Source organism: Thamnophis elegans, chromosome 2 (assembly GCF_009769535.1).
Source record: "Thamnophis elegans isolate rThaEle1 chromosome 2, rThaEle1.pri, whole genome shotgun sequence".
Taxonomy (NCBI): domain Eukaryota; kingdom Metazoa; phylum Chordata; class Lepidosauria; order Squamata; family Colubridae; genus Thamnophis; species Thamnophis elegans.
The window spans coordinates 98,164,767-98,185,491 of NC_045542.1; the positions used below are offsets into that span (position 1 = coordinate 98,164,767).

Consider the following 20,725-nt stretch of genomic DNA (forward strand, 5'->3'; position numbering starts at 1 on the left):
ATGGTATTATTTCTTGCTATGTTGGCCTTAAAATGCTGTATCAGTGTCACTTCTCTTGGTATTGAAGCTTTTTTTAACAACAGCATCAGCAGAAGGAGAGCTAAAGGTAAGAAAGACTGACATCTTGTACCTGAGGTGTGGCTACAAGAAGGGTAAGAATAGCATCCTGCCTCAATCCTAGATGCATTCTGCAGCATTATGACACTATTTCTCTTCAACAAACTTGGAAACTGGCTAATTGTTGAAGGGAAGACAATTAACTGTTCATCTTTGATGATCTTCTCAGTTAACATCTTGAAAATACCTAGAGACCATTATGTAATTAACAGGTATCTAGAAAAGAGATCCAAGTCCCAATCTGAGTTAAAATGGTAACCTGCCAAGAAAGGACCTTCTGCACTTGAGTGTCAGCCAAAGCAGGTGTGCAGGAGGCTCTCACAGCCTTCTGTTGCCTGAAGCCCCCTTTCTTCCTATTAGGATCAACACTTGATTATCTTGCTGACTCTGAGAATTTTCACTAGAGCTATCTTCTTCTCTCACCTCCCTCACCTGTAGTTGGCTATTCCAAATCATGGAATGGAAAAGGACCATTCAGTCTAAAATATTGCTCGCTACAGGAATCCAAGGTAAGCATCCCTAATAGCTAGCTTCCCATCCTCTGCCTAAACATATTCAAAAGAATTGAAGCTGCTACCTCACTAGGTAATTGGTTTCACTGTCAAAACTGTTCTTACTCTTAAGCACTTTTTCCTGAACTGCAACCAGAATCTGCCTTCCTGGAACTTCAATGTATTATTCTGTGTTCTACTCCATGAAGTGACAGAAAATAGATCTTGATTTTCTTCTACATGCAGTTCTTTCAGTTAACATCTATCATATCTCCCCCAACAACTTTTCTTCTAAAGGCTAAACTTTATACTACTATCCGGCATGTGTGTGTTAGAAATGGCTGAGAGGAATCCAACTGGAGTCATTCAAGCGACTCCATCTGAGCCACAGTTTGTCCGTATTATAAGTTATGTTATCCAATGACACATCCTCGCATACCAGCATCCCTCCAGTTTTGACAAGTTACAGCAGTGATGAGGAAGGCATTCTGCACACTTCCTGAAAAGATTTCAGGTAGGTTTCCCAAAGAAATGAAGGACCAGCTTAAAAACTGCAAGTGTGTGTGTGTATTTTCAACCATAGTAATTGCCTGGACACAAAAAGCCATGTAACCATATCTCGGACGAAATGGTCTTCTGTATCAGCCAAGCTGATGCAGCTTCTTTAAATTACAAACTCAAATAACAGCCAGGGAATTTACAGGAGGCAGCTACAGAACAATAGATGGACAAGTCATAGAGGTTCTTTTGTAATGAAAAACACTGAAAAGATGGTAGAGTTTACAGTACCAGAGACCTCCATAGGAAAACCAATTAAGAACTCCCCAGATTGAATCATTGACCCCAAAGTCAACACTCGGGAAGAAGGACAGTAGCCTTCTTGGAACAGACCAAAGAGAAGGATGGTTCAAAGTTTTGATTTTCTTTCACAGTGCCGTCACCCTGATTGCAGAGCAGCCAAATATAAACACTATTCAGAAGCAACCGGTTAAGTATGGGGGATTTTGAAATAGAGAATTTTCAAAATAACATCAGGCAAACGTGACTCACCAAGCTTCAGGTAGTTATACCAACTTTTAGAGAACTGCTTTAACAGGAAAATATCAAAAGGTCTTCACAAACTTTGCAGATGCAAGTCTGTTCTAATTCAAATCATTGACCCAGAGACCACGAGAAGCATTAAATCCCTGAAGATTCAATTATGATTTTGATTTGCCAGAGTGTAGTTTCAATATGGTAGATGCCATTTGTAGGAGTTAAGGGGGTTATGGAAAAAGTAGTAAAGTGCTACGGTAGTTTTAATGAAGGTGTAGAAAGTTTTATTTGGGAACCATTTTAGCCATACATCCAAGCATGGTAAAATATTGAGTGGAGGGAAGATATTTGTTAGTTTATATACAAAGTAAAGATAACATTTACTGCATTCTCCATTTTTATATTTTGCATTTATAAGTTGGAAAATAAATATAAGGCATTATATTTTGCCTTACTTCTACCATTTTCAAAACATTGAACCACAAAAAATATCTCATGGCTGGATAATTACATTCTCTTCTTCATATTTCTTCCCATTAGTATCACAGCACACTGTTTTATAAATGCAAATAAGTAACCAACCAATGGAAACAATTAAAGCAAAAGGAAAGTCTTTCTCCATATTGGAAGTAGAATCTCTGTCCATAATTCAGGTTCATTATAGTCCTAAATATATGCTGCACAAGCCACTACATGTATAGCTGTGAGTGCATGTTATGGCTAATATATACATAGAAATATATACATGTAAGTGAATAAAATAATTGAAATGATTGTATACTTAATATACAATAATATGGTACAAACAGGAAAACAACACAAGGCATATTGGGGAGCATATAACACAGAGACACTTCTTAAAAATACACAAGTCCTTGTTAGAATTTAGAGAGGGTGGTGACATTTGTTAGAGAAATATAAGTTCTCACTGCGGCATAAAAAGATTTAGGCAACTATTGACAAGAAATGATCAAAGACAAAGAAAACATTGCTTTTGAATTGCTCAAATTTATAGCATTTGATTTTTATAATTTTTAATTCAATACAGAAAGATTTTTGAAGGGCTAAATCAACTTGTTCATATTTGAGAGTAGTAATTTTAGAACTGTAATATTGCTTACCTATAATGTACTGCAGCTTGACATGACATGGTTAGTGGCATGACAAGGTTAATTAAAAAACTGTGCCATTATATTAATCATATCCATTAAAATGCAAATGGGTAATACCCTCTCCCTATCTTATGAAATATTTACAATATTGTCTTTGCTTGAAATCAGGTGTCTTATCTGTCCCTTATTAAAGGAGAGGCCAGACTCTGCATTAGTGATTCTAGTCAATTTGGTTTCCCTTACCTACTATAATCAATCCATCTGTGGAGAAAACTGAATTCAAATCAAAAGATCAAGGGAACGTTTGGAATTACATAGTTTGAATTCCAAATCCAACACTGCTGTTCCCTGGGGACTGGGTAGACAGGGAAGGGGAAGGAATGACAGACTAATCACCTGACAAATGGGAGGGTAGAAATACTGACACTCCAACCGGCATTCATTCATTTTCTATGACTACCCATCTCTTTGTTCTCATACCTGTTGCTTATACAGAAATGGGAAAAGCAATAATGATGGGAGGCGGGGAGAGCAATAGATCGCTCTCTGTTATTTCTAATAAATAATGGGAGGAGATAGCACCTTCAGCGTTTTGGTTTTGGGATATGACAGTTCCTACTAATTGGAAGTCTCTTGTCCTGCAGCTCTAGATGAAACACATCAAAGCTACCTTTGCAGTGTTTCTCTGAAACAGGAATCAAGCATAGCTAATGGCTAATCAACTCAGCTTCTCAATCCCATGTAAGCCCCACAACATTGTTGGGACCCAGAGAGGCAATGTCCATTTAAACTTGGTACTCTCCCTATACATGGAAAGAGCCTAAGGCACCACTCCTGCTGCTAAATAAGATGTCTAAATGCAATGAATATATTTTTCTGAGTATTATACATAGAGGACTGTGCAGGTTGAATATTTAGGATACTTGTCATATCAGGCAGACATTCACTTACTAAAAATCAATGCCTAGTAAGAGCTGTTTGCAAAGTTAACGCTTTTAATCCAACAGCATATGCAGCAACGTTAGCCACTGCTAGGGACAGGATTTCTCACTGGTAAATAACTTAGTAGACCTGGAAAGAAAAGCATGTTATGGATGAGAACGGGGGCTAGTCAAGATAAAAAAGCTTGGAATTCAGTTCATAACATGAAAATGAACAGGTGCATTAAACAAATAATGGAGGCAAAATTATACATTAAGGTGCTAGGTTTAGGAGCTACATACTGTTCTGAGGACTGGATAAACTATATAGAACTGTATGGAAGTTGTCCCCCAAAGGAGTTTCCTAACTAATGCCACAATTGCAAACAGATGCAGGGAGTCAGCCAGAACTGAAACACAATTGCAAACCAGAGAAAGCAGCAAACCTGGACCATCTTCAACTGCATCCTCTCCAGTGCCGTTACAATTCATAGCATGTAGCTCAATTTTTGAAGCTGGGAATCTGAGTTCGCACAGCGGACATGACAAGAGGTTATCAGCTTGAGGGCTGTGCCCAGGTGCATGCTCTCTTACATCTTCATCAGCCTGTGAAAGAGGAGAACAAATCAGCTCAGCTTGTGTTGCAAAGTTTGTTGTCCATGCTCAACCTTGATTGTCTGTCACTTCTGATCCTCCCTTGGCTTGATCTTCCCAGTCCCAGGACCTTTTTTTTGCTACTCAACAGGTCAGAGAGCCTGGCACTGATGAGTGAGCCCTAGGCTGCTGATAATCAATGCTCCTTTCAAAGGCAGTAAATGTGCTCCCAAATCACTAAGAGGCTCTGCTTAAGAGCCATATGTCCTATTTAAAGCAAGGATCTTCTGTGCCACCATGTTGCCATTCTCTTGGGAAAATATAAAACATCCTTAAATTGAGAAAATGAGACCATTGGCATTGGAAATTCAGATCTGCAGTGAATAAGTGGATCATTTCATTTTCTGATGGTGGGAATTCAAGTAACAAAGAGACAAGGCCCAATTCTGAATTCTAAGTTAACATTTGCCCAATTAAGCACTCAGGCTGTGCCGTACCTCAGATTCAGACTCTCAAAGGTGCTTCCAAGTGCAAGGAGTGTGAACACAGCACCTATATCCACTTTTCAAAACAGGTTCCCATCCCCCTCAGCCACAGCTCAGTACCAGGCTGTGGCCCATTTGGAACTGGGCTGCAGAAGCACTAGGAGTGTGCCTGCAGCTCCATGTGCTTGCCATTTGCACAAATTGAGATGCCCGCGTGTTGCCTACCACTCACGCGAAACCGTCCCCTTTCCCTCCCCTGCCATTGGCCCGTAAACCTGGAAAGGTTGGGGAACATAGTCTTAGAAGCAGCTATGTCTTTTCCCAGGATGACATGGCTGCCCTCTGAAATTGCCCTGCAGTCCCAGGAGGGGATGGTTGCTTTAGAGAATTCAAACTCAACTTCAAATTGCCACGTAGTCCTATTAAACATATTTTTTAAAGCTTCCTTACATTTCAGAGCCTCTTGCTCTTCTTTTATCCAATCAAACTTCTCTTTAAAATTATATTAGCTATTCTAAACAAAATTAATTTTTGATTCATATGTAGCTAAATATTTCTGAAGTAGAGAATGGTAAGAACTAAGAACAATAAGCAAAGGAAAATGAATCAGACAGGATCTGACCTGAGCAAGCTCTTCTCTTTTTCTTAACAAAGAACCATTATTCAGCACTTGTGAGCTTCTTCTGGGCATATACTAGCTACTGTTAAACCTGATAAGCTTAATATAAATGAGCTTCTTTCTTATACACAAATAGAAAAAAGTTTGCTTTAGTTTCCAGGCTCTGGGGGAGTATTGAATATGTAGTTCTTTGCATCTATCATCCATCTCTCTCTCCCCCCCTCTCTCTATCTATCTATCTATCTATCTATCTATCTATCTATCTATATATATATATATATATATATATATATATATGGAGAGAGAGAGACTGGATAGAGAGAGAGAGAGAGAGAGAGAGAGAGAGAGAATATATATATATATATTTATATATAAATTTGGGTATGGCTAGCTGATGAGAGCTAAATAGCTTGAAATAGATCTATACTAGTCTCCCTTTATTTATTTATCAGCATAAATATAACATTATATATATATATATATATATATATATATATATATATATATATATATATATATATATATATATATATATAGTCAAATTTATATGCCACTGATCTCATTGTAGGGGGTGACTCTGAGCGGCATTTATTTATTTACTCATTCTTGCCAGATAGAAGAGCTGGTTCTCATTTTCATAATTATTATCAGATTCTAAACAATCTACAGATGCAAGATGACCCACTTTCTCAAAAAAGACCTCCCTCTCATATTAAATGAGTGCAAGAAAGACAGTCTCAATTGGCCTATATCTATACTACCATCCTCAAAGTAAGGTACTTGGCAAAATTCTTGACTTTTTACTTTAATCTTTTTTTCTTAAAAAATATGCTAATCTGGGATCCGAGCCTTGTTCCTTGGACTGATCATTTCTAGTTACAATTTATTTTAACCACATGTTTCTGAATAAGACACAATGACTATTTATACAACGCATAAAGCATGGTAAACAAATCACAATGGTTAAATTCATAGTCCAAGCTAAACTAAACCAAACTATTATGGCTCAGAAAATATACTGTGGCTTAAGTTTCTAAAAGGCACTCAATCAGTAAATTGTTTGATGCAACTATTCTAGATGGAGATAGTCAGTATGGACTCCTTTCTTAGATTCCTTCTCCCAGTCCTCAAAATATTTTTAAATAGTTATAATTAATTAGATTATATTAAAATTTAAAATATAAAGACAATTCTGTGGTTTAGTTCCCAGCTTCAGGAGATAAGAAATAGATTCTTCTTGTGAGCAAGCTCAAATCCTGCTTAGTAAATTGAACAGGCCAGTCAGCATACTCAGAGACCTCCAACGTTAGCAACACAAAATAAATAGTGAATGACCTGGATAATTTTCCTATACTGAGATTTACAAAAGAGGCTTGTTAAAGCTTTGAAGAATTTTGTGAGAAGAGGCAAAGAAAAAAATGAAAGGAAATCAAGTTCTAGGACATTATTTGGATGGACTAAAGATCAAGATCATTAAAAGTAAAAGGAAGGAATATAAAGCCGGTTTATTGGATCAAGGTTAAAATAGGTATGTTATCTCTGATAACTCGATTGACTTTTGCTGATCAAGACCAAACAATGGGTCTTTAAGGATTTATGTAGATAAGAGATATGGGAAGAAGAGATCATTCACTGTATTTTCAGAGAAAATGAAAAATTACTAAAATTGTTTATATTTGTGTTGAAGGAGAGAGTCATTTGTATATGTCTTCTTTTTCTTTACTATATTCTTATTTTTTTCTTTTTCTATTTTTCTTTTTTCATTTCTGCACTTTTTCTTTTTATTCTTTTCTTTTTTTTAGTTTGTATTGGTTTTTATCTTTCTAATTGTAAACTTTAATAAAATTACTATATAAAAAAGAGAATGTATTTTCTGACATTCCCTTGAGAGTTTGCTCTTTCTATCGTTTAATTGTTTAGAATAGCTATCTGTAATTATCTAGCTGCACCTAAAGGGATGTGAGTGGAGAAAACAGGCTGCCTACTAGAACCAGAGAAATTATATCCAGATTCCTTCTTCACTCCCAGGTGTTGTAATTGTCTCTCGCAATCAGAAAAAATTCCCTTCCAGAAAGGGGAAGCAGCAGCATGGACACATCCATATATTTTTCTTGGCAGCAGTAAAGAGGAGTTTGCCACTTACAGCCTGGGTGTTCCATAGAAGTCTCCATTCAAGTATAAACCAGGCCTGGTTGTAGTCAGCTTCTGAGCCCAGATAAGATCAGGCATATTCCAGAAGCATTAATTCAGTTTCTATGACGGTGACAAATCACAGTATATGACAATGGGAACATAAACTCCAGATGTTATTGTCTCATAACAACCAGTCATTCTTACCTACCAAACTCTATACTTATCTCATTTGTTCCCACCCTTCTTCCAAAAATGTCTGGACTGATGTCCATTGACAAGAGTTACAAGCGGAGCTTTGGATTAAAAACCATCTTGGAGTTTGATTTGCACATGGGAACCATGTTGGTTTAACAAATCATATTTAATTCTATAGCAGGGAGAGAAAATGAAAACATGCACTTTAGAGTTCTTTCTTGGTTTTTGTGGACTGTTCTCTATATATCATTAAGCTGCCCATTTTGAGTCTCCCACAGAGTCTCAAGAGTCACCATTTTAAGCCTATGCCTTACAATACTCAAGTTTTCAACAGGCAAAATGATTCTACTACTATCTTATTCTCCTAATTTCCATCTACTTAAAGATCCCTACGCATCTCAAACAAAGATCTGCCTGAACCATTAAAAGGTCTGTTCAAATTTCAAACTAACTAGATGGAATATATTCTATAGGAACAAGGATAAGGTCATTTTTATTAGGATAAAACTAAGAAACTGTCTTATTCAGATACAGGGCAAGAGAAATGGAGAGAAACTCTCATCTATGTCCTTAGAATGGCTCAGTTCCAAGGAAACCATCAGGAAAAGCATTTTGATTGATTGCTTTGGCACGCTTCATGTTTTGTTTTATGAGTAGTCTCTTTTAAATAGGCCTGTTGCTTAGCAGTTTCATTACAAAATTTACATTGTAAAAAGGCCAATTCTAGGTAAGGAATTTCACTGACTGATTGAACACTGCTTACATGTATGGGGATTTGTATGATTGGCCTTTAAAAAAAATCTCAGCTGCCTCAACCTGCTGGCATGTGATCAGAATTAAATTGTAGGCAAACCCTCACAAAATCCTTTTCTAAAGAAATCTAAGGCAGATAATTAAATCGAAGTGAGAGTTCTGTGGTTGTTAAGCTACATAGCAGCTATTAGTACACCACCACATCTTCTCAAGTATTTCACATCTTAACATTGCAACATCTCATTTTCCTTTGGTGTGTCATGAAGATACAGTATGCTAGGCACAGAATGAGATATGCCAAAGATGGGAGTTCTGATCAAATCAGTGCTACCCTAATAAGATGACACATAGACAGATGCGAAGAACTGTCTACTTCTGCCCCATTTCCACTTTACACAGCCTTGTGGAGCAAATGCCAGGTGTCCAAACAAACTGCTTACACTCCCACAGTAAATAACTCATTGTGAATGTAAATGCAGCATTGTGCGGCAACGCTTGTCAGTCCCTTCCCCCTGAATGGCTTTCGATAAGTCCTGGGAGAAAGGCAGAGCGATGCTTTAACGGCATGATTGGCAGCCCACCCAGCCAAGGGGAAAGCAACAGTATCCCCTGCAGTTTGCAGCTGAAACCTCCTCTGTGGGCCAGCAAATGAGGCAGCAGCAGTGTGGATACAGAATCAAGCTCATTGATGTTGAATGGTTTGTCTCATTAATTGCTCAGCCACAGAACACAAGATATGATTATGCTCCATCTAACTCTGTTGAACCTGAGGATAAAGTCATGCCACAGCATTTGGGTCCCTATGCTCAGCATCACAAGGCAAAGTGTTAATATGGACTATTTTCTTATTCCGAGCGACCGTCCTCCTGGGTACCTGCTGCCTGTCTGCATAGTTTTTTTTAATTTATTCATTTGTTTTAAATGTCTATATATACACGTCTTATCATGGAAGATACTTTATTGCATCGTGCTTGAAAAATGTGTTTTAAGTCCAGGAATATATAACACAGCATACAATAATGAAATACATAAAATAACATTGCAACAGCTATGAGTAGTTCAACTGCACCTTCATAACCTTTCAAATGTCAGGAGGAATTTAAAAAAAAAAGACTTTCAGCCTGAGTCCAAGTTGTAGCAAAGCCTTATTTATACTTTCTTTCGAGGGAAATGTCATTCCAATGAATCAGTGCCATAACAGAAATTCCTCCCCCTCCTAACTCCAGCCCAGAACCCATTCATAAAATATAAAAGACCGTCTCTTAATTGAGACCAACCTAAAGCTCTTTTAGAAGATGAGCACTTGGTTATTCATTGGCACACTCTCTCATACAGGCCCAAATACTAGCAGACGAAGGGCACTTGGCCAGAAATGCCTGAGCTATGTATTAGCATGCCTAGGACAAGATTATGCTGCCTTTATATACCATAGACATCTTCATATAGGCAGATGCCCTGTGGAGGCTGGGGGCTCGAAGAATGAGCTTTTCCCATCTGAGTCCTCTTGTCAAGCATTCTTCAATCTGCTGCATTCATGTAACCTGTCAGAACAGCACTTGGAAGTCCTTTTGATCTCCCCATCCCCCTTAAATTGCAACCTAACTAGGTGTCTTTACCAGAAACAGCAACTAAAGTCAGATGTCATTGTTATGACAGCTGCATGGTAACTGCAGCACAGGTACACTGAGAGAAGAGAGAGAAAACTCGACATCATTCATCTAGTGATAATGATACAAGCAAGAGAAGATTTTCTCTGGGTTAATTTAGAGAAACACCTAAGCTTGTTAAATGAAAGCACTAATACGAACATTGCAATCAATCCAAAATTCGACAGCACCATTCAAGCCAGCATTGACACCACACATTCTGCCCACTCCGTTTCCATAAGCAACAGTGAGAGTTTAATCTCACTGTGAAATCAATTTTGCTCTCATGCTTGTAACCCCTTTGTTCAGTTAGAAACATGAGCCGGGAGCAACTGGTTCCCCTTCCATGGGAGCATCCAGTGGTGTCCTCTGGCATATTTTAGCATAATACAGCTCACAAAAGCACCACAGCGATAAGTGTTGCACCCAAAATGACGAATGTGAGAAAGTCAACAGAAAACCCTTAGCTAACAAGAAGTGTCATAACCACGGAGGAGAAATTGATGATAAAAAGGAAGAAAACACCAGGAGGCCCAAGAAGAGAGCGCACATTTCTGGACAAGATTTTTTAGCAAGCTGCCTAGTTTGCAAAGCAGCTCATTTTGGAAAATGGGTAAGAAATGAGACTCTGCATTCCAGATGCTTTACTGGCTATTATTCCCTAGGGACTTTGCTTACCTGCAGAAAGACATTTTTGCTGGATGAATGGATTTCTCCACTCTCAGACTCAACAGCTTGTGATGGACTCTGCTGGGTTTCTGCAACAGAAATTTCCATGTTAGCAGCAGCAGCAGCCCACCCCCTTCCTAGTCTCTGTAAGCCCCCTCCAACCCCCTCTCCCCCCACCCTCAGCACACTCCACACTAGCTGATAAAACGTATCCCATTTGCTTTACAGTGTCTTCACAGTTTCTAAACATTTTTTAGACTTGTCACAAATGTTAGCAGACAATGTGCAACAACACAGCTGAAGTAGAAGTTTAAAGCCATAGTGCAGCTATGTGTAGATAAAACTAGTGCCGCTCTATGGCTAAATGAGAAACAGGGAACAGTAGGGCATATAAACTGTACACTGTTGGTGCAAACTGGTGAACAGTATTTTGCCAGAATAAAGCCCCTCAGCACTACGTAGCTGGTAATTTTCTTTGTATCCTATCTATGTTTCCCTCAATAAAAACCTTATCTGATCATCTGTAGGAAACCTCAGAATTAAACCTAATCCTGTGTCAAATATACAATTGAATAAAAGCTTGCCTTAAGAAAATAATGTCAGAATTAGATTGGCTTGGGAAGAAAACAGTTTAACCTTGAACCATTTCACTGAATCAAGTTATTCATTCAGACCTGGGAGGAACAAGTATGTCATTCACTCTCTGAAAGGCAGGATCAAGAGAACTTGTTCTGTTATACTTAACTAAGAAAAAAAAAGGTCACTATAAACACTTATCGAAATAGTACTTATTCAAAACAAAGCAGCTTAGCAAGACGTACTTATTTCATCCTCAGTTTGGTGCCAAGCAAACAATAGAAAAAGGAAAATAATGGGGCAAGAGGCATCTGCAGGCAATATACCATGGAAGCAAAGGGCTTATTGGGGGGGGGGAACAATAATGCCCTGAAGTCCCAGATAATAATAAACAATATGGGCCTGCCTGAAAGGAAAGAACATAACTTTTCTGACTCAAAATTGCAAATGAACTGTCACAGAGGTCATACCAGGGCACACGGTGATTTCCTCCTCAGCATGATCCTCTGTGGCAATGTCTGGGTTCTTCGTATTGTCCAAAGGAGTCAAGGCGCAAATGCTGCCAAAACACAAACACATAATAAATCAAAGTCACAAAGCATTCTGGCGAAAGGCAGATGGAATTCTGTAAGCTCTGCTTATTCAAAGAGGGTAGCAGGAGAGAATGCAAGGGGCAGGGTGAGGAGGAAGAATCTTTTTTTAAAAAAGCAAACATTTTCCTCCCAACCATGTTGTAGAAGCTATTTGCAAAAGGAAGGCTGTTTATTGAGATCTGCAAATGCTTCTTTGGTGCTTTCTAGTCCTGGTCACAGGAATATGCCAGATAGCAGGAATATGCCAGATAGCAAAACAGCCATAAGCTTAGTGAGTAACTCCTTAAAGCAGAGTAGGGATCCTTTTGACAATGAACGCTTAAATCCATATTTTACTGATCAGTTTTTTTCTGTATCATCACTACATTCAGAAGGCAGGAATCTGACACAATTCAAAGTTTCTGTATAGCAAAGTCTTGTCAACATGAAAAGGGCATTTCTTTCCCTATGCTACATTCAACTTTGCCTGATTGCTCTCATTTCCACTTTCCAGCAAAGTCAGAGATGCCACAGCCAATTTATGATAAATAAGAACACTAATGGAAAATCATGTGACTTCTCTCACTCTTTAAATAAAATAATTAATAATGATAATCATTTAACATCACTATTAATAAAACTATTTTAAACCAGTTGTTATAGATCCAAGCTCCATGTAAACCATCAAGATTTATATCAAAAGGCCTCGTGCTAAACAGTTTGCTAGAACATTTATAAAATGGGCTAATCAATTTGAAGTCCTCATGCATTGCTTGCTACATCAAGTATTTCCTGGTACTCTGTTTCCCCAAAATTACGACATGTCCTGATAATAAGACCATGCCATATTTTTCCTGTGGGCAAAAATATACGCCCTCCCCCAATAATAAGCCCCCTGGACAACCCCCCCTCCAGCCAGGCACAGCACCACTCACCAACCTAGCGATATCCTGAAGGCGCAAAGCTGCAGGAGCCGGGAGGAGGAGGCAAAGGCGCTCACATTGCTTGATGCCTTTGAGATACCACTAGGTTGGTGGGTGGCGCTGTGCCCGGATGGAGCGGGGGGTTGCGGGGCAGCTCTCATGAGCAGCCGCCCAGAAATGCCCACTTCCAGCCGGGCAGAGCAGCACTCACCCACCCAGTAATATCCCAAAGGCGCTAAGCCGTGTGGCGCTCTGCCCGACTGGAAAGAGGTTGCACGAGAACTTGTTCTGCCTCCAGCTCGTGTGCCTCCTTGCCTCACCATGCCCAACTCTCCCTGCAGAGCTGGGCTAGGGCACCACTGCCCCGCTGCCACCCCCCACTGCCACCATGCTCCGAGCATAACCGGCTTCCAAACTCCGGAGATCCGCTGCCGAGTCTTCTGGCAGCGGCCGCTCTGAGACTGCGCTCTATGGTTGTGGGTTGGCTGTTGGGAGACTCTGGTAGAGAGAGTCTTCTTGCAGCAAGCCCACAACCATAGAGCGTAGTAGTCCCAGAGTGGTCGCTGCTGGAAGACTCGGCAGCGGATCTCCGGAGTTTGGAAGCCGGTTATGCCCGAAGCATGGTAGTGGTAGTGGCAGCAGGGCCGTGGCACCCTGGCCCAGCCCTGCAGGAAGAGTTGAGCATGGTGAGGCAGGCGAGCTGGAGGCAGAACAAGTGTTTGAGCAACCTCTCTTTCCAGCCGGGTAGAGCACCACGTGGCTTAGCGCTTTTGGGATATTACTGGGTCAGTGAGTGGCGCTCTGCCCGGTTGGAAAGGGGCGTTGCTGGATGGCTGCTCATGAGCGTGGTCACCTCATGGTGGCTTTGTTGCGCTGCTGCAACAGCACAACACAGCCTTTTGCCCCTGAGGCTGTGCCTGGCTCTTTGGGCGCCCGCTCGCAAGAGAGCAGCCACCCGGCAACCCTAAACCAATAAGCCTCCCTCCTGATAATAAGGCCCAAGCAAAATTTGGGGGGTCAAAAGAAAATAAGACCCTGTCTTATTTTCGGGGAAACACGGTAACAAAACTTACAATCATTTATTTAACTCTCAATCTAATGTATTTTGGTAAAGCTAAATATATTTCTGGTTTTAAATCAGTGTGCTGTTTTATCATCTTTTCCAGCCATGTATGTTTTTTTGTCCAATATTTTTATATATTCAGATCAAAATGGATTTTTACCTAAGAGACAAATTAAAGACAATATGAAAATATTTTTAAATACACTGAATACACGGACACACACTCAGAGAAGCAAATGGCGTTGATTTTCCTAGATGCCAAAAAAGCATTTGACAATGTGAACTAGCAATTTATGGTAGCACAATTAGAAGAGCTGGGGACCACAACTGGGGAGAGATTTATTAGTATGATTAAGGTCATATTTTATAAGCAAACTGCAAATGTGATGTAAATGGAGATATGACTGAGAAGGTTAGCATCAAAAAAGGTACGTCCCTTGTCTCCCCTCCTATTTATATTGACACTGGAAGTATTAAAAAGAAATATTAGACAAGATACAGAGATAAAAAATATGGAAATAAAAAAGGAAAAGTATAAATTACAGGCATTTGCAGATAATTTTTATTCTGCAAGATCCACAAAAACATGATTAAATTAATTAAAAAAAAGAAGAATATGGCGAAGTGGCAGGATTGAAAATAAATAAAGAGAAAACGAAGATTTTAGTGAAAAATCTGGCAGATAAACAGAAAAAACATTAATGAAGAGAATAAATATATTGCTGAGATTATTATACTTATTTCAAACAATTCCAATAAAAGTGGGGAAAAATGCTATGGGGAACTCAAAATAATATTAAAATATATCTGGCAAGAGAAAAAAAAGCAAGAATTAGTTTTAAAATGCTGCAGGATTCAAGAAATAGAGGAGGCTTTGGATTACCAAATTGGGAATTGAATTATCAGGCCACAGTATTAACATGGATGAAAGAATGGATTGTATTGAGGCATACAAGACTACTGACTTTGGAGGGACATGATTTGCAATTGGGTTGGCATGCTTTCTTGTGGTATGGGAAAAGTAAAATACATGGTTACTTTCAAAGACATTACATTAGAAACACACTACTGTTAGTATGGGAGAAAATCAGAGAGCAACACTACTTGAGGATACCAGTTTAGCTTTCAACAATGCAAGCACTGATTCACCCAAACATTATTAACATGGGAAACATTGTTAGATATAAAGATATTCTGAATGAAAAGTGGGAGCTCAAAATTAAACAAGAATTGAGTTATCAAGGGATCGATATGTCATGGTGCTCACAAATATAGATACATTCTAAATATGAGAAAGATGTTAAATTATATGGTTTCTATAAAGAATTAACAAAATTAAGTAAGATATTAATAGTGTCAGAAGAAAGATTGATAAAGAAAATGTATAGCTACATTTTCACCAAATTGGAAGATGAACAAGTGAAGGAGACAATGATAGCATGGGCAAAAAACTTTGGCTACACAATAGAATTAGGTAAATGGCAAAAATTGTGGGACAGGAACTATAAATTAACAATGTCAACTGCATATAAAGAAAATTTGTATGTTTTATAGATGGCATTTTGCGCCGGCAAGGTTGGCAAGGATGTTTAAAGATAAGTCAGCTAAATATTCGAAGTTCCACTAGATACCTGGGTCTCATTATCAGCAGATGAACTTTCTGATGAAATTAGATGTCACAGCATGGAATGGTCAGACTTGATCCCAGAAGTCTGATGAGGGCAGCCACTGACTGCATTATGAAGTTCCCAGGACCTCAGATTAGCAAACAAACTGTACTGCATCATCCCTGCTGTGGCTTGAAAAATGTGCAGGATACTAATCCTTTACTCAAACTCTGGGAAAACAGAACAAGCCTTAAGAGACTGATGGCTTTGCATTATGACCATTTGTAATTTAGATAAATGCCACCCCAGAATTAGGGTTGTTCCAATTAAATGCAAGCTAATGAATACTTCCCAAATAATGGCACAATGGACAAACAAAAGTTTTTCCCTCCTTTGCTCTTCCCCTTTCAGTCCCTCCTGACAGTAATGATGACAACGAAACTGACCCATCCTTGAATACCTCACTCCCAAAAGCATTACTATAAAAGACAAACCAACAAATTCCTTGTGCAACTCTGTACATATTATTCCCACCTTGCTGCAAGGTGGGAAGTTATCACATCAGTTACTCTGCTCCCTCATACTGCATTCAGCCAAAATGTTGTTAGATCAATGAAAACAGGATATCAGGCAGTGAAAAACTGGTGGCTTCATGCCAAGGCCACTTAATTATAAGACCTGGGAAAACTAACCTGAGAATTAAGTGACTTTTCCCAGCAAGCGTCTGATCGAGCACAAATATTGGGACTTTCCTGGGAATTGATTTCATGAAAAGTTCCTTGACCTGTGCCATCTCTTCAAATGGCCTTCATTTTCTGATCTCGGTGGAAAACTGTTCTAGCTTGCACGTTTCATTCTTGCTTTAAGAAGTTTCAAAGAAGTAGACTTTCAAGAATATATCCTAGAAATGGTCATTTTGCTACTCCTGCTAAAGAAGCTATGTAGCAGTCACCCAAATGTAAAAAGGAAACAGCTCCCAATCCTTCTGTTTAATTTTCTGAAGGAAACTGAGTTTGAAGCTCCCAAATTATATGCGTCACTCGCTCGTACTTTAATTTGACTTCCAAAAACGATGTTGTCTCAAGGAAACAAATATTGTCACTATTAGGATGGATTTTCTTAGATTCTTCTTCTATTCTTTCCATTTCAATTCATGCACCTGTGTGCGCACACACACACACACAATCACCATGCCAACACATGGACTCTGAATGTATTGCTGTCGCTATTCCTGAAAGCGTATTGCTATGAGCACCTATATCAAATTAAATCATCACATTTTTTGGCCAGGAGCTGTACTTATGAAAAATCTTTGTTGCAATGGATACTTCTTCCTTTATATTTTAAAGAATGGGGCACATTTCTGATGGCGATTCTTTTCTGCTGGATCATACGTGCAATATGGGTAGTTTTGCTTAATAACCATTCATTTAGTGACTGTTTTAAGTTCAACAGCACTGAAAAAAGCTACTTAAAGCCCTCGCACTTATGACCATCACAGGTCACATGATGTAGAGTCAGACACCTGGTACCCGTCACACACTTATGACAGTCATAGCATCCTGGGGTCATGTGATCGTCAGTTGCAACCTTCCCAGATGGCTTCAGACAAGCAAAATCAATGGAAAAGCTGGCACGGCAGGTCGCAAGTCACAATCAATGTCTCGCTTATAACTACAGTGATTCACTTAATGACTGCACCGTTTAAAGATGAATCAATAGAGGCTGTAAAATACGATCACAATAGTGATTGTAAGTTGAAGGCTACCTGTAAGAATAATGTAAAAAAGTAGTTGTCAACTTAGCACTACAATTGGGACCAGAATTTCTATCACTACATAATAAGCTCATTATGTGGCGGAGCCCGATTTTGCAACCTTTTCTGTCACAGTCATTAAGCAAATCACATGACTATTAAGTGTATCTGACTAAACACCCCCCCCCCAATTGACTATGCTTATTGGATTTTCCGGGAAGGTCGCAAATGGTGATCACATAATACTGCAATCATAAACACAAGACTAAGCCCCCAAATCATGATCATGTGACTGTTGGGACACTCTGAGACTTGCAAGTGCAAGGACCAGTCATAAGTCACTTTTTAAAGTGCAATAGCTCCGAATGGTCACTAAATGATCGGTTTGAAGTCGAGGACTACCTGTATACAATTTTCAGACAACAGGACAAGAAATTGTCTATCATATTTCATCACCATGCAAAGAAAAATGATATCCCTGTGTACAACTACATCATCTTTAACCTAATACTTAATATAGTCTGCACTCTGAAATACTTGCAGGTACAAGACAGAATTTCTGGGCTACAGCTTCCTCAGAAGCCATGAACCAAGATAATTTGTCTCTTACAGAATCAACAGTGATGAAATATATCTCCTTACCTTTGTGTAATCTGTACAGGCTCCCTTTCTTCAGGCATATCGTCTGCAAACAGCACTTGTGAAGCCTAAGAAGAAGAAGAAACTGTAATTATTATTTGACTATACATTATGGTATCAACTACATTACGGGTAGTCCTTGACTTAGAACAACGGAACAACTGAACAGAACAACTGTGACAGTTTGTGACAGTTTGAAGTTAGAACAGAAAAAAGTAATGGACGATCATTTTTCACACTTATAACCCTTGCAGCCTCTCCATGGTCACATGATCAAAATTCAGATGCTTGGCAACTGGCTCATAACTGACTCATACTGATGATGGCTGCAGGGTCGTGTGTTTATCTTTTGTGACCTTCTGACAAACAATTAAATGGAAAAGACAGATTCACTTAACAACCATGTTTCTAACTTAACAACTGCAGTGATTCACTTAACAACTGTGGCAAGAAACGTTGTAAAACAGGGCAAAATTCACTAAACAAATATCTTGCTTAGCAACAGAAACCTGGGGCTCAATTGAGATCGTAAATTGAGGACTACCTGTATTACAAATCTAAAGAGACCCAAAGATCACCTGATTTCAAAATCATAAAAGTGAGAGCAGATTCCAAAAGGAAAGGGTCATCCAATACTTGCTTGCAACTCCTTAAAGAAGCTGGCTCTTTTCCTGGGAATTATGGCAGGAGGTCCATACATTCTTATTCCCCTAGGGGTGTATTTAAAGAGGTCCCCTTTAAATCAAATCGCTACAGAGTACTCAAAAAAGCTAGAAGAAACTACTATGGGAAACTAATTTCCCATAACTAATCTCTCGTGAAGAAGGTCTGCTAGGACAAAAACAGAAAGAAATACAAGCCAAGAATTGTAGCAAAGAAGGCATGCTCTATTGGACAAGTTCACATAAAATGAATAATCAGAATAAAAGCTTGTTCTGATGATACCTAAACTCAAAAGTTAAATTCAGAAGCAAGGGTGTTATAAAAGCTAACTCTGAAAAAGAACCAATCTGAAGAATATTAATATATTTCAGATACTCAATGCATCACATTATTTTCTAAAACAGAAATACAATCTTGCAAAATGTTTTGTGAGTAAATATACCCTGATAAATGAAGTCCACATCAGAATTAATCAGTTGGACATAAAGTTGACAAATGGATTATCATTTCATATCTACAGACATTAGTGAGACATTAATTGTACTAAATGCATATTCTGAAATGTAAATATGTTTTACTATACAAATTTTAAATGAAGTGGCTTTCTGGATTTGAGAATTCTTCCAGGGCCAGGTGCTAAATATTTACTTATCTGTGTTTTTCTACACACAAAGCTTTGGGGTTTAAAAGAATAAGAAAAAAATCTGAGAATAGAAAGCTAGAATCTCTAGTTTGACAACTGTCACACACCTTAATTCTGACAAACCTTTAACCTGATTCTGCTAAATTTGTGACTATGTTTTTCCTTTCTCTTTTTCCAACCTCCACACTCCCACCCCCACTTACATTTTCCTTTCTTTCTTCTTCCTATGCACTATATTTTTTTAATCAACCTTTGCAAACATACTGTGAGTTATCCATTTTTGGGGAAGAATGGCCCTAACTGTAAGTGAGGACAGATGCTATACACAATCTGTCTTCCGGGTGCGATTCAAGGTACTAATTATGACCTTTAAAGCGCTCCATGGCTTAGGCCCAGGGTACCTGTGAGACCACCTACTGCCACCAGTAGCCTCACAACATCCAGTGTGATCCCACAAAGTTGGCTTCCTCAGGGTGCCGTCGGCCAGACAGTGTCGGCTAGCGACCCCCAGGGGGAGAGCCTTCTCTGTGGGAGCGCCTTCCCTCTGGAATGAGCTGCCCCCTGAGCTTCGCATAATCCCCGACCTCCAGTCCTTCCGACGCACCCTAAAAAGTTGGCTTTTCCAGCAAGCTGGCCTGTCCTGAATAGAATAAAACATAGGATTAATTTGGTTGTTAATTTTAATTTAATTTTTAAAATGTTATTGTAAATATCAATTGGGGTTTTTCAGATACTTTATTTCATGTCCCTTTTAATGTTTGTACTATGTGTTTTCTTTTAGGTTGTACACCACCCTGAGTCCTTGGGAGAAGGGCGGCATATAAATCCAATAAACCTCACACCTCAAACCTCATCTGTTTCCTATTATCTTTCAAGAGCAGAGTCAATACTATGAGAAAAACCTGAAAACACTACTTAAGGGGGAAAGGCAAATGGCCCTTGGACCGTGATGGTGACCCTATGGCACGCATGCCACAGGTGGCACGCGGAGCCATTTGTTAGGGCATGTGAGGCGCTGCCCTGTCAGCTGGCCAGCGTGTATGCAAATACTGGCCAGCTGACTTCGGCCTTCTTTTGAGGCGGGGGTTGCTGGTTGCACATGCATGCACATGTGTGTCACAAACATAGCATTATGAATATGGCACACCCATGCACTATCCCCCTGCGCTTCGCTCCCCCCGTTTTGGCACGGGAGCCAAAAAAGGTTCGCCATCACTACACTAGGACCATGAGCAGACCCAACAAATATACTTTTCCAATGTGTATGTGCCATCAGGTAACATATTTGAAACCTTTTGGAAAATAATTTTGCCTTTCCTCCTTCCTAGGGCTGGAAGAGAAAATGATTGGCCACAAGTCACCCAGTTTACTGCATGCCTATGATGGGACTAGAACTCACAGTCTTTTGGCTTCTACCCGGAGGCCTCTATATCAAACTGGCTTTTCCATTGCCCTTTGCAAAGAACCTCCTCTTATAGTCTTAAAACTGTAGAGCAGATGTCTAAAATACAATA

General features: G+C 39.2%; 1 protein-coding gene across 6 annotated transcripts in view; it reads right to left on the reverse strand.

Moving 5' to 3' along the window:
• UIMC1 (ubiquitin interaction motif containing 1) overlaps nucleotides 1-20,725 on the reverse strand; it is an 87,923-nt gene that overhangs the window by 17,054 nt on the left and 50,144 nt on the right. For 5 of the 6 annotated variants that reach the window (XM_032209118.1, XM_032209119.1, XM_032209117.1 and 2 more), the window contains 4 exons: nucleotides 17,909-17,973; nucleotides 11,816-11,904; nucleotides 10,779-10,858; nucleotides 4,122-4,281 (listed from right to left, as the gene is read on the reverse strand). In XM_032209118.1, coding sequence (XP_032065009.1) covers nucleotides 4,122-4,281; nucleotides 10,779-10,858; nucleotides 11,816-11,904; nucleotides 17,909-17,973 — 394 coding nt within the window. Of the gene's footprint in view, nucleotides 1-3,706; nucleotides 3,827-4,121; nucleotides 4,282-10,778; nucleotides 10,859-11,815; nucleotides 11,905-17,908; nucleotides 17,974-20,725 lie in introns of all 6 variants that reach the window. The other variant, XR_004254644.1, reaches the window with a different exon arrangement.